Raw genomic sequence first — 13,458 nt, forward strand, 5'->3', positions numbered from 1 at the left:
GTTAAGTGCGTATGAAGCCTGGTCGGATTTTGATAAGTTCCGGAAAATGGAGGATATCTCCACGGAAAACTATATAATGGAATTTGGCAGACTATATAAAAGTCTGCAGAAACACAACCTGGAATTTCCACAGTCTGTGTTGGCCTTTAAATTACTTGACTGTGCTAGAGTGAGCAACATGGATAAGCTCCTGGTTTTGACAGGAGTTCAGTTTACTGATAAAGATACCTTATTCGAAAAGATGACAAAAGCTTTACAAAAGTTTCTGGGGAAACATTCGATTCCGATGGCTCTGATGACCCAAATAGGTCAGCCTGCAATAAGGCAGAATATGGAAGATACACTACTAACAGGATGGCGAAATCGTATGGCTACGAACAGGGCTCAAGACTATAGAAGGAGACCAAGACATGGAAATTATGAAGACAGAAACCCACTTCGAACCTACAATAGGAAGATGGACCCCAGAAATGCACGGGGCATGATAAATCGATGTTTTCGATGTGACTCTCAATACCATTATGCTTTCAACTGTCCAACTCGTTATGATAGAGTGTTTGAAGCGACACATGACATGGACGAGTCAGAAGAGGAAAAAGATAGTGACCAGAAAGAAGGCATTGTCCAATTGACAAGCAGTTTTACGCCGGTAATGAGGGTATTGGTTGCAGAATCCTTCAACTGTGCTGTATTGGACAGTGGCTGCACATCTACTGTGTGTGGAATTGACTGGTTAAAATGTTACCTGGACTCTTTGAATGCTGAAAATCGTAACAAGATTAAGGAATTTGAAAGTTCCCCAAGTTTCAGGTTTGGGGATGATAATACTCTGAAGTCGCTGAAAAGAGTGGTGATCCCTTGCAATATTGCCGGAGTGAATCATTTCATTAGCAAGGATGTTGTATCAAGTGAGATACCTTTGCTTCTGAGCAGACCGTCGATGAAAAAAGCACACATGAAACTGGATATGGAACAGGATAAGGCAACAGTTTTTGGAAAGACAGTTTACACAGTCGGGACACTATTGTATTCCATTACTGACAAATAATTTTTCAAGTAGAGTGGTTAAGGATGTGTTAATGGCAGTTGAAAATGGGACTTTAGCTGATAAAAAGCTTGTGGTATTAAAACTGCATAGGCAATTTGCACATCCGTCTCCTCGGAGGCTGAAAAATTTATTAAAGAATGCAGGGGTAAGGGATGACGACTATACTAAACTGATAGAACAGGTTAGTGACCGCTGTGAAGTTTGTAGGAAGTACAGAAGGACACCAGCACGACCGATAGTAACCCTACCTTTGGCCAGGGATTTTAACGACATTGTGGCCATGGACCTTAAGATCTGGGATAAAGCAAATAATATATTTATTTTGCATTTTGTAGATTTAGCAACCAGATTTAGTCAATCAACGATTGTACGAAGTAAAGAAGAGAGAGTAATTCTGGATCAAATCGTGGAAAAATGGATAGGGACAGGAATGGGTCCACCGGTAAAATTCCTTACGGACAATGAGGGAGAATTTGCTAATGATAAGTTTAGGGATGTGTGTGTAAACATGAATATCAGAGTTATGAATACGGCTGCAGAAAGCCCATTTAGTAATGGTGTCTGTGAAAGAAATCATGCTGTCATCGATGACATGCTTCGGAAAATTTTGGCAGATCGACCAAATTGCAGGCTAAATTCAGCTTTAGCATGTGCAGTACATGCAAAGAATTCATTGCAGATGGTTGGGGGCCATAGTCCTTATCAATTAGTGTTTGGTAGAAATCCTAAAATTCCGTCCATTTTGGATGACCAGCCTCCAGCTTGGGAGGGGACTACAATTAGCTCTGGTTTTGCTGAACATTTAAATGCATTACATAGCAGCAGAAAAGCTTTTTTGGAAGCAGAAGTCTCTGAAAGAATTCGCAGAGCTTTAAGACATAACGTACGGCCATCAGATGCTGTTTTTCAGCAAGGAGGCATGGTATACTATAAGAGAGACAATTCTAATGAATGGAAAGGCCCAGGGAAGATCATAGGCATAGATGGCAAAACAATTATTTTGCAACATGGTAATCAAACTGTTAGGGTACATTCATCAAGGATAATGGGTACAGATTACAAATTTTCAAATTTAGACAGAGCAGACAGACATGACGAGGAACCAGAGTCATCTGGTACGCATGTGTTACAGAACTAGGAGGACCAATTAACTGATATAGACAGGGTTTCTGTGGAGGAACACAACACTTCTGATGAATTAGAACAGGCCATTTTTCCGAAAGGGCAACTGCCAAAGGTTGGTACAAAAGTGACATACTTGCCTGAAGGGTCTAGTCAATGGAAGGATGCAACTGTTATTAGTAGAGCAGGGAAGGCCACTGGAAAGTATAAACATTGGTTGAATGTCCAGCATTCAGGGGAAGGAGTCAAGACAATGGATTGGGAAAACGAAGTTCAAAAATGGAGGGCACAGAAACGCAGTGCCAGTTCAGATAGTACATCGGATAGTGAACAGGTCTGCAGGAAAAGGTCGAGAACTATTGAAAGGACATCCCACAGCAGAAGGGAAAGATCAAGCAGTAGCACTACAGAACGAGATACCAGGCGGGAGAGGGGACGTAGTTTGTCAAGATCTCGGAACATGAGTAAGACTACGAATACTAATAGGAGTAGAAGCCCACATGCACGTGAGATTTTGGTGGCTTCAAATAAATTAGATGAAAAAGTTATCAAAGAAGCTAAACAGCAAGAATTGCATAGTTGGGGTGAATATGGGGTATACACGAAAGTACCGGATAGGGGACAAAGAGCTCTATCCCACAGATGGATTTGCACGGAAAAGGTTCTTCCGGATGGAACTTATAAGGCAAAGGCCAGGCTTGTGGCAAGGAGATTTGAAGAAAACTTAGAAGATCAGGATTTAAGGGTAGATTCACCTACAGCAGGAAATGTTATTTTAAAGATCTTCTTGTCTCTATTCGCCACAAAGGCATGGGAATGCAAATCTATAGATATAAAAGCTGCCTTTTTGCTGGGGCATCAGCTCCAGAGAGACATTTTTCTCCGTCCTCCTAAAGAAGCAGCTAACACAGAAGGGGTACTCTGGAAGTTGAACAAATGTGTGTATGGATTAAATGATGCATCTAGAGTCTGGTATTTTTCGGTAAGGTCAGTTTTGTTAAAGTTAGGCTGTTGCCAGTTGAAAGCAGATCCTGCAATTTTTTACTGGCACAAAAAGGAAATCTTTCTGGCATTTTTATGATGCATGTCAATGATTTTTTGTGGGGTGGGACTCGTGATTTTGAAGCTATTGTAATCTCTGGTTTGAGGAAAGAATTCAGGGTTGGAAGTCAGTCTTCCGGTGCATTTAAATATATTGGACTGGAAATTGGACAGACTAAATTAGGGGCAACTTTACGTCAGCAATCTTATTTGGAAAGCATCAGCCCAATAGCAATTAGTCGTGGCAGAGTTTCACAAAAAGACACAATGGTTTCAAAGATAGAAAAAGAGCAACTGGAAGTTTAATTGGGCAACTGAACTGGTTAGGTAGACAGACTAGACTGGACGTGAGTTTTGATGTCTTAGAGTTGAGTACAAAAATGAATGATCCCAAAGTGGAAGACATAATAAGAGCAAATAAAGCGTCGGCCAAACTAAAAATGCAGGTGTGTGTTTTGATGTTCCCGGTTTTAGGTGACCTTAGGCACTTGAAACTCATAGTTTATAGTGATGCGTCCTACGCAAATTTATGTGATGGGGTTTCAAGCGCAGGAGGTTTTATAATTTTCCTTTTGGGGAACAATGGTAAATGTTGCCCACTTGTGTGGGAAACAAAGAAAATAAGGAGAGTGGTAAAAAGCACTTTGGCTGCTGAGACGTTAAGCCCTGTAGAGGCGGTGGATATGGCCTTTTATGTAAGTATGATATTGACAGAAATCTGGGGATTAGGGGATTTGGGTAATATACCTATTGACTGTCACATTGACAATAAATCCCTGTGGGAAAATGTGCACTCTACAAAAAGTGTCAATGAAAAGAGGTTATGGATAGACATCGCAAGTTTGAAGCAGATGTTGGACAGAGGGGAAATAACAAAAATTAAATGGGTCGACAGGAGCTCGCAACTGTCAGACTGTTTTGTGAAAAGAGGGGCGAGTTCACAGAAACTTTTGGATATTGTTAATGAGGGGCGCTTGTTTCTGTGACTGTTCTTTTTCTTTCTCGCCCAAACAAAGAAAAAGGGGGGGAAATCATGTGTGTGTTTTTGAGTTTCTTGAAATTTTGTTTTCACCTAATTTTTTTTTTCTCCAAGGAAGGGAAGACTGTTAAGTAATGGGTTAAGAGACACTGCAATTAGTTGTCTCATTTATGTTAAGTATCCATTAATTGACACTGATATGTAAAGGGGCTTCAGGTGGCCTCTGTCAGGTGATGTATAGTGAGAGTTTTGTGTAAAGGCTGTTGGAAGGAAAGAAATAGGTTTGTGAAAAAGGAACAGAACTTTAAACTCTTCATATCACAGCAACTAAAACGTCAAACAACTCCTGGCCTTATGATGGAAGAGAGGTCATTGATGAAGCAGCTGAAGATGGTTGGGCCTAGGACACATCCCTGAGTGATGCCCTAGAATGGAGATGATTGACCTCCAACCACCACAACCATCTTCATTTGTGCCAGGCATGACTCCAACCCATGGAGAGTTTTTTCTGTCTCCTTTTTGCCACTTGGTCAAATGCTGCCTTGATGTCAAAGGCACTCTCACTTCACCTTTGCAATTCAGTTCTTTTGTCCATGTTTGAACCAAGGCTGTATTGAGATCAGGAGCTGAGTGGCTCTGGCTGAACCCAAAGTGAGCGTAAGTGAAGAAGTTATTGCTAAGAGCCACTGACAGCACTGTCGACGACCCCTTTCATCACGTTGCTGATAGGTGGTGGTAATTGTCCGGCTTGGATTTGTCCTGCCCTTTGTGGACATACCTGGGCAATGTTCCACATTGCTGGGTAGATGTCAGCGTTGTAGCTTACTGGAGCAGTTTGGCTAGAGTGCAATATTGGCTGGAATATGGTCAGAGCCCATAGCTTTTGCAGTATCCAGCACCTTCAGCCATTTCTTGGTATTCATGGAGAGATTGGAATTGACTGAAGACTGACAACTAGGACCTCCAGAGGAGGCAGAGACGGGTCATCCACTCGGCACGTCTGGCTGAAGATTGTTGCAAATGCCTTTCCTTTTGCACTGATGCGCTGGGCTACCCCCATTAGTGCGGATGGGGATATTTGTAGAACCCCCTCCTCCAATGAGTTATTTGATGGTCCACTGCCATTTACAACTGGATGTGGTAGGACTGCTGAGTTTAGGTCAGATCCGGTTGTGGATCCGTTTTGTTTGTTGCAAACTCCTTTTGTTGTTTGGCGCGCAAGTAATCCTGTGTTGTAGCTTCACCAGATGGACACCTCATTCTAGGGTATGCCTGGTGCTGATCCTGGCACACCCACTTCATTGAACCAGGGTTGATCCCCGGTTTGGTGGTAGTGGTCGAGTGGGGGATATGCCGGGCCCCGAGGTTACAGATTGTGGGTGAATGCCATTCTGCCCCTGCTGATGGCCCACAGCACCTCAAGGAAGCCCAGATTTGAATTGCTAGATCTGTTCAAAATCGATCTGATTTTGGGGGGCGGCACGTGGCACAGTGGTTAGCACTGCTGCCTGTAGTGCTGAGGACCCAGGTTCGAATCCCGGCCCTGGTCTGTTCACGTGGAGTTTGCACATTCTCGCCGTGTCTGCCTGGTCCTACAACCCCAACAACCCCAACAACCCCAACAACGACAGGTTCGATAGAGCGGCCGTGCTAAATTGCCCCTTAATTGGAAAAAAAATAATTGCAATCCTAAAATAAAAATCTATCTGATTTAGCGCGGTGGTGATCACTCGCTAACAAGTATGATTGTCCACTTAAGAAGCTCCATGTTACTGGTCAGGGGTTCTGTGACTCCTTGCGTGGTTGATGAGCCCGAACCTGGAGCCGCATCTCCGACCTTGGCACACTTGGCGGGTATTTCTGGGAGGTGGGATCGGTCTTTGGACTCGGGATCACTGGTATTCCTTTCTCAGGCTACTTTTCCGGGCCCCCTTCTTGCCGTCGGGTGTTCCCGATGAATTGCGTCCCTTCAGTCAGGGGGTTCCTCCAAGTAGGTTTCTCTCGAGCAAAGATCTCGCAGGCATTGACGTCCATTTCTGGAGGTGAGCCTTTAGGGTGTCTTTGAAGCGCTTCCTTTGCCCTCTGCTTGTTCTGGAGCCTTCCGCGAGCTGCCCAAAGAAGATTTGCTTTGGCAGGCGGGAATCTGACATCCTGAGCACATGCCGGGCCCGGCACAGTTGGTTTCGGATGATCATGGCCTCTCCATGCTAGTGCTCTTTGCTCCTTCAAGGCCGCTGATGTTAGTACCCCTGTCCTCCCAGCTGAGGCAGAGAATCCGTCTCAGACAGCATTGGTGGGACCTCTCCAGGGCCTTGAGATGGCGTCTGCACGTAGTCCAAGTTTCTGAGCCAAATAGAAGAGTGGGGGGGGGGGGGGGGGGGGGGGGGGGGGGGGGGGGGGCTACCGAGCCACTCTTAGCAAAGGGCATTGAAGCCCCCCACCCAGAATACATTCTGCGCCCTTGCCACCCTCAGCATTTTCTCCAAATGGTGTTCAACATGGAATAACACTGATTCGTCAGCTGAGGGGGTGGGTGGTAATCTGCAGGAGGTTTGCTTACCACGACTTCACGGCATCCGGTTACTGCCATGGTAACTCCCTCCCAACTGTGCACCATTGTGTTTCCACCACTGCCAGAGGGGTGGGGTATACCAAGCGATGGTGGTGGTGGTGTCTGGGACATTATCTGTAAGGTGTGATTCCTTGAGTACACCGGGTGACTGTTGCTTGACTAGTCTCCCAATGTTGCCGCACGCCCCCAGATGTTACTAAGGAGGACTTTGCAGGATGGACAAGGCTGGGTTTTTCCGGTGTTCTTTTCCGTGCTTAGGTCACCACCAGGTGGTCTATCCAGTTTCATTTTTTCAATTTTTCTACAGTGGGTTGACACAACGAATGGCTTGCTCGGCCCCTGCAGAGAGCTTTTAGGAGTCAACCATCCTTTTGTGGTCCGCGAGTCACATACAGGCGGGAACAGCTCAGGGCAGCAGATTTATGTCCCTAAACAAGATGAGCGAACCAGTAGGGGTTTTGTGACAATTGATGATAGTTTTACGATCACCGTTACTGAGACTAGTTTTATATTCCGGATTTTATGAATAGAATTTAAATTCCACCAGCTGCCTTGGTGGGGTTTGAGACCATGTCCCGAGAATAATAATCTTTATTATTGTCACAAGTAGGCTTACATTAACACTGCAATGAAGTTACTGTGAAAAGCCCCTAGTCGCCACATTCTGGCGCCTGATCGGGTACACAGAGGGAGAATTCAGAATGTCCAATTCACCTGACAAGCACGTCTTCCGGGATTTGTGGGAGGAAACCGGAGCACCCGGAGGAAACCCACGCAGACACGGGGGGAACGTGCAGACTCCGCACAGACAGTGACCCAAGCCGGGAATCGAACCTGCGACCCTGGCGCTGTGAAGTGCTACCACTGTGCTACCGTGCCGCCCAACAATAGCTGGGGCCTCTGGATTGGTAGTCCAGTGATGTTACCGCGACACTACCATCTCCTCAATCTGATACAATTAAATGAATGACATCATTTCGACTCAAGGATGTATATAGCCAATTTTGTCGGATGGGCCCTAGTGCGAGAGGCGGGTTCGTCTAACACCCTTGAAAGAATTTGTCTATATATATGTTTCTGGAACATACCTCTTCATTCACCTGAGGAAGGAGCAGTGCTCTGAAAGCTAGTGACATCGAAACAAACCTGTTGGACTTTAACCTGGTGTTGTAAGACTTTGTACTGTGCTCACCCCAGTCCAACGCCGGCATCTCCACACCCTTGAAAGATTCCGTGGTTACTAGGCACAATGCTGTTATGACTCAGTTAAGCCTAAAATTCCACGCCCTTTCACATGACTCAATTTGGTCCCACATAGGTTAAGCTGCAAGTTGGCCAAAAAAAAAACCTTGTGGCGATTCAAGAATTCAGATTCCTTTCGAAAGTACAATTCAAAGCCAAAAGCGATTACTTCTGATAATCGTTATTCTTCAAACTGTGCGCAGCAGTTAGTACGAACACCTCCTCATTTAATCTAATTAAAATGGAGAAATAAGTAAAAGCAAAATATTGCGGATATGATTAAATCATTCATCTGATAAAGAGCCATACTTGACGCGGGACATTAAGGCAATTTCTCTTTGCAGAGATGCTACCAGACAGGCGGAGTATTTCCAGCACGTTGTTTTTATTTTACATGTATAATTAAATTAAGGGACTTTCTACTGTTTTTGTGTCAAACTGAGAAGTGAGCACAGATTTTGTTTGAATATATAAAGACAGCTGGGGTTTTCATCGAAAGTCACTCAGCAAACATCACAACACTCGAGATAACTTACATTGGGCACGTGCAGTGGTTCTTTGTACTGGGAGAGACGGCCAATCGACGGCAGTCCAAAAGATTTGTAGGGATCCTGGAAAAGCAGGTTCACACAAGAGAGAGGAAGCATTAACTTTCAGATAAAACACAGGAAGTGGGGTTAACTGTTCATGCAAGCTGAAGCCATTGACAGAGCTATTTTTGATTACTTAAGACATTAAATTACACTCGGGCCCTTTTCTCCCCTGATTTTTATCACCGAGTAAATGGCCAATAAACACCTCTCCCATTCAGAAGATTTGCATCAGTTTCCTGATTAGCATAACAAGTTACAAACTTATTAGTGCGCCTTTAAAGAGGACAGAGCGAGCGGCAGCACAAAGCCTTCAGGATGTCATAGGCAATTAAACAAGGATCACTTTATGGAAGGAAAAGTACTAAAACTTTGGGAAACTGGGAGAGGGGCCGGCATTGTCCAACATGTACCATTTAGCGCGGGCGATATCAAGAGGGTGCTTATTAATTTTATTTTCCCATTTAACGGTCAAGCAATTCTATCCAAGCTTCCAATCTATTCGATGGTATTTGTTACGAGCTGTGATACTGGCTAAGGCTTACCTCTGCATACACTCTACATTCAATCGCCCAGCCATTGATGGGAATATCAGCTTGCTTGTGGCCGAGTGGGTAACCCTTGGCAACACGGATCATTTCTTGGACTAGGTCCAGGCCAGTGATACATTCGGTGACAGGATGCTCAACCTGCAAGGTCACAAATTGCCAGTCATTAAGAGAAAACAACGAAAGATGAAAATCTACACAAAGCTGGAAAATGCTAGCGCTCACTTGCCAAGGACAAGACTGCTGTTACCCCAGTCTTTGTTTCTCAGTTCGTTAACAGTAAATAAAAACAGAAAATTAAAAACACACACACGCAGTCCGCACCACGTCACACACAGCACAGAACACACACAAAACACAGCCACAAATCTCCCCACCACACGCATGCACACACACACAAAAAACACGTCACGCTCACTGCAGAGAATCCCTACTGTGCAGAACGAGGCCATTTAGCCCATTGAGTCTGCACCTACCCTCTGAAAGAGCACTCTACCGAGGGCCTATTCCCCCACCCACCCATAACGCCATCTAACCAACAGATCTCAGGACACTAATGGGCAATTTTATCATGGCCAATCTACCTCACTTGCACATCTTTGGACTGTGGGAGGAAACCGGAGCACCCGGATGAAACCCACGCAGACACGGGGAGAACGTGCAGACTCCGCACAGACACACGAGGCCAGAATTGAATCCGGGCCCCTGGTACTGTGATGCAGCAGTGCTAATCACTGTACCACCCCATATGCACAACCCACTCTCTCTCACACACAGTCCTCTCTCTTGCACGCACACACACACACACTCCATTCTCTCACACGCACACACACACACTCCATTCTCTCTCTCACACACTCCTCTCTTGCGCGGACACACACTCCACTCTCTCTCGCACGCACACACACACTCCACTCTCTCTCACACACACTCCAGTCCACTCTCTCTCACACACTCTCTCTCATACACACACTCCACTCTCTCTCACACACTCTCCACTCTCTCACGCACACTCTCCACTCTCTCACGCACACTCCACTCTCTCTCACGCACACTCCACTCTCTCTCACGCACACTCCACTCTCTCTCACGCACACTCCACTCTCTCTCACGCACACTCCACTCTCTCTCACGCACACTCCACTCTCTCTCACGCACACTCCACTCTCTCTCACGCACACTCCACTCTCTCTCACGCACACTCCACTCTCTCTCACGCACACTCCACTCTCTCTCACGCACACTCCACTCTCTCTCACGCACACGCCACTTTCTCTCACGCACACTCCACTCTCTCACGCACACTCCACTCTCTCTCACGCACACTCCACTCTTTCTCACGCACACTCCACACTCCACTCTCACACACACTCCACTCTCTCTCATACACACTCCACTCTCTCGCACATGCACTCCTCTCATACACACACTCCATTCTCTCACGCATAGATTCCGCTCTCTCACACATGAACTCCACTCTCTCTCACACTCCACGCTCTCATACACATACACTCCACGCTCTCTCACACACACGCCACGCTCTCTCACTCACACTCCACGCTCTCTCACACACACGCCACGCTCTCTCACACACACGCCACGCTCTCTCACACACACTCCACGCTCTCTCACACACACTCCACGCTCTCTCACACACACTCCACGCTCTCTCACACACACTCCACGCTCTCTCACACACACTCCACGCTCTCTCACACACACTCCACGCTCTCTCACACACACGCCACGCTCTCTCACACACACGCCACGCTCTCTCACACACACGCCACGCTCTCTCACACACACGCCACGCTCTCTCACACACACGCCACGCTCTCTCACACACACGCCACGTTCTCTCACACACTCCACGCTCTCTCACACACTCCACGCTCTCTCACACACTCCACGCTCTCTCTCACACACTCCACGCTCTCTCTCACACACTCCACGCTCTCTCTCACACACTCCACGCTCTCTCACACACTCCACGCTCTCTCTCACACACTCCACGCTCTCTCTCACACACTCCACGCTCTCTCTCACACACTCCACGCTCTCTCTCACACACTCCACGCTCTCTCTCACACACTCCACGCTCTCTCTCACACACTCCACGCTCTCTCTCACACACTCCACGCTCTCTCACACACTCCACGCTCTCTCACACACTCCACGCTCTCTCACACACTCCACGCTCTCTCACACACTCCACGCTCTCTCACACACTCCACGCTCTCTCACACACTCCACGCTCTCTCTCACACACTCCACGCTCTCTCTCACACACTCCACGCTCTCTCTCACACACTCCACGCTCTCTCTCACACACTCCACGCTCTCTCACACACTCCACGCTCTCTCTCACACACTCCACGCTCTCTCTCACACACACTCCACGCTCTCTCTCACACACTCCACGCTCTCTCTCACACACTCCACGCTCTCTCACACACTCCACGCTCTCTCACACACTCCACGCTCTCTCACACACTCCACGCTCTCTCACACACTCCACGCTCTCTCACACACTCCACGCTCTCTCACACACTCCACGCTCTCTCACACACTCCACGCTCTCTCACACACTCCACGCTCTCTCACACACTCCACGCTCTCTCACACACTCCACGCTCTCTCACACACTCCACGCTCTCTCACACACTCCACGCTCTCTCACACACTCCACGCTCTCTCACACACTCCACGCTCTCTCACACACTCCACGCTCTCTCACACACTCCACGCTCTCTCACACACTCCACGCTCTCTCACACACTCCACGCTCTCTCACACACTCCACGCTCTCTCACACACACTCCACGCTCTCTCACACACACACTCCACTCTCACACACACACTCCTCTCTCACACACTCCACGCTCTCTCTCACACACTCCACGCTCTCTCACACACTCCACGCTCTCTCTCACACACTCCACGCTCTCTCTCACACACACTCCACGCTCTCTCTCACACACTCCACGCTCTCTCTCACACACTCCACGCTCTCTCACACACTCCACGCTCTCTCACACACTCCACGCTCTCTCACACACTCCACGCTCTCTCACACACTCCACGCTCTCTCACACACTCCACGCTCTCTCACACACTCCACGCTCTCTCACACACTCCACGCTCTCTCACACACTCCACGCTCTCTCACACACTCCACGCTCTCTCACACACTCCACGCTCTCTCACACACTCCACGCTCTCTCACACACTCCACGCTCTCTCACACACTCCACGCTCTCTCACACACTCCACGCTCTCTCACACACTCCACGCTCTCTCACACACTCCACGCTCTCTCACACACTCCACGCTCTCTCACACACTCCACGCTCTCTCACACACTCCACGCTCTCTCACACACTCCACGCTCTCTCACACACTCCACGCTCTCTCACACACACTCCACGCTCTCTCACACACACACTCCACTCTCACACACACACTCCTCTCACACACACTCCACACTCACTCCACACACTCCACACTCACACACACTCCATACTCACACACTCCATACTCACACACACTCCATACTCACACACACTCCATACTCACACACACTCCACGCTCTCACACACACTCCACGCTCTCACACACACTCCACGCTCTCACACACACTCCACGCTCTCACACATACACTCCACTCACACACAAACACTTACCACTCTCTCTCACACACATACCACTCTCTCACACACTTGCACACAATCCACAAAATCCATAATCATCTGACTCCACATACACCATGCACACATCACACAAAACATATCATACACACACATGCACATCACTTACACCAGACATATATACATATTCTCAAACACACACACACACGTTCAAACATAGAAACAAACATATACACATACAGAATACACTACACGCATGTACACACAAATGGACATACCACAACCAGACGGAGACACGCTCACATATAGACATACACACACAATCCGATCCTCACCTGGCACATGGACAAACACATACACGTGCTCACACGTAGACCCACAAAAAAACTAAGAAACACATACTCTTACACAACACAAGCACTCTCACACAGACATAAACAATCAGTTATGTAATCCTGCACAGTTTTAAGAAACTGTTATTCACACCTGATTATAAGTCTGCTCTGTTACTTAATGCATCATGCTCGAAGAGTTTTGTGCTTTCCTTTTTTTTGTTTAAAACAAAATTCCAATTAAGAGGAAATTTGGTGTGCCCAATCCACCTGCCCTGCACATCTTTGAGTTGTGGGGGTGAGACCTACGCAAACGCAGGGATAATGTGCAAACTCC

General features: G+C 47.2%; 1 protein-coding gene across 3 annotated transcripts in view; it reads right to left on the bottom strand.

Annotated features, from left to right (window-relative positions):
• The window catches only part of pcca (propionyl-CoA carboxylase subunit alpha), a 451,487-nt gene that overhangs the window by 252,584 nt on the left and 185,445 nt on the right, over positions 1–13,458 (bottom strand). For all 3 annotated transcript variants that reach the window (XM_072476058.1, XM_072476057.1, XM_072476056.1), the window contains 2 exons: positions 9,140–9,283; positions 8,541–8,615 (listed from right to left, as the gene is read on the bottom strand). In XM_072476058.1, coding sequence (XP_072332159.1) covers positions 8,541–8,615; positions 9,140–9,283 — 219 coding nt within the window. The remainder of the gene's footprint in view (positions 1–8,540; positions 8,616–9,139; positions 9,284–13,458) is intronic.

This window comes from Scyliorhinus torazame, chromosome 15, assembly GCF_047496885.1.
Source record: "Scyliorhinus torazame isolate Kashiwa2021f chromosome 15, sScyTor2.1, whole genome shotgun sequence".
In the NCBI taxonomy this organism is placed as follows: domain Eukaryota; kingdom Metazoa; phylum Chordata; class Chondrichthyes; order Carcharhiniformes; family Scyliorhinidae; genus Scyliorhinus; species Scyliorhinus torazame.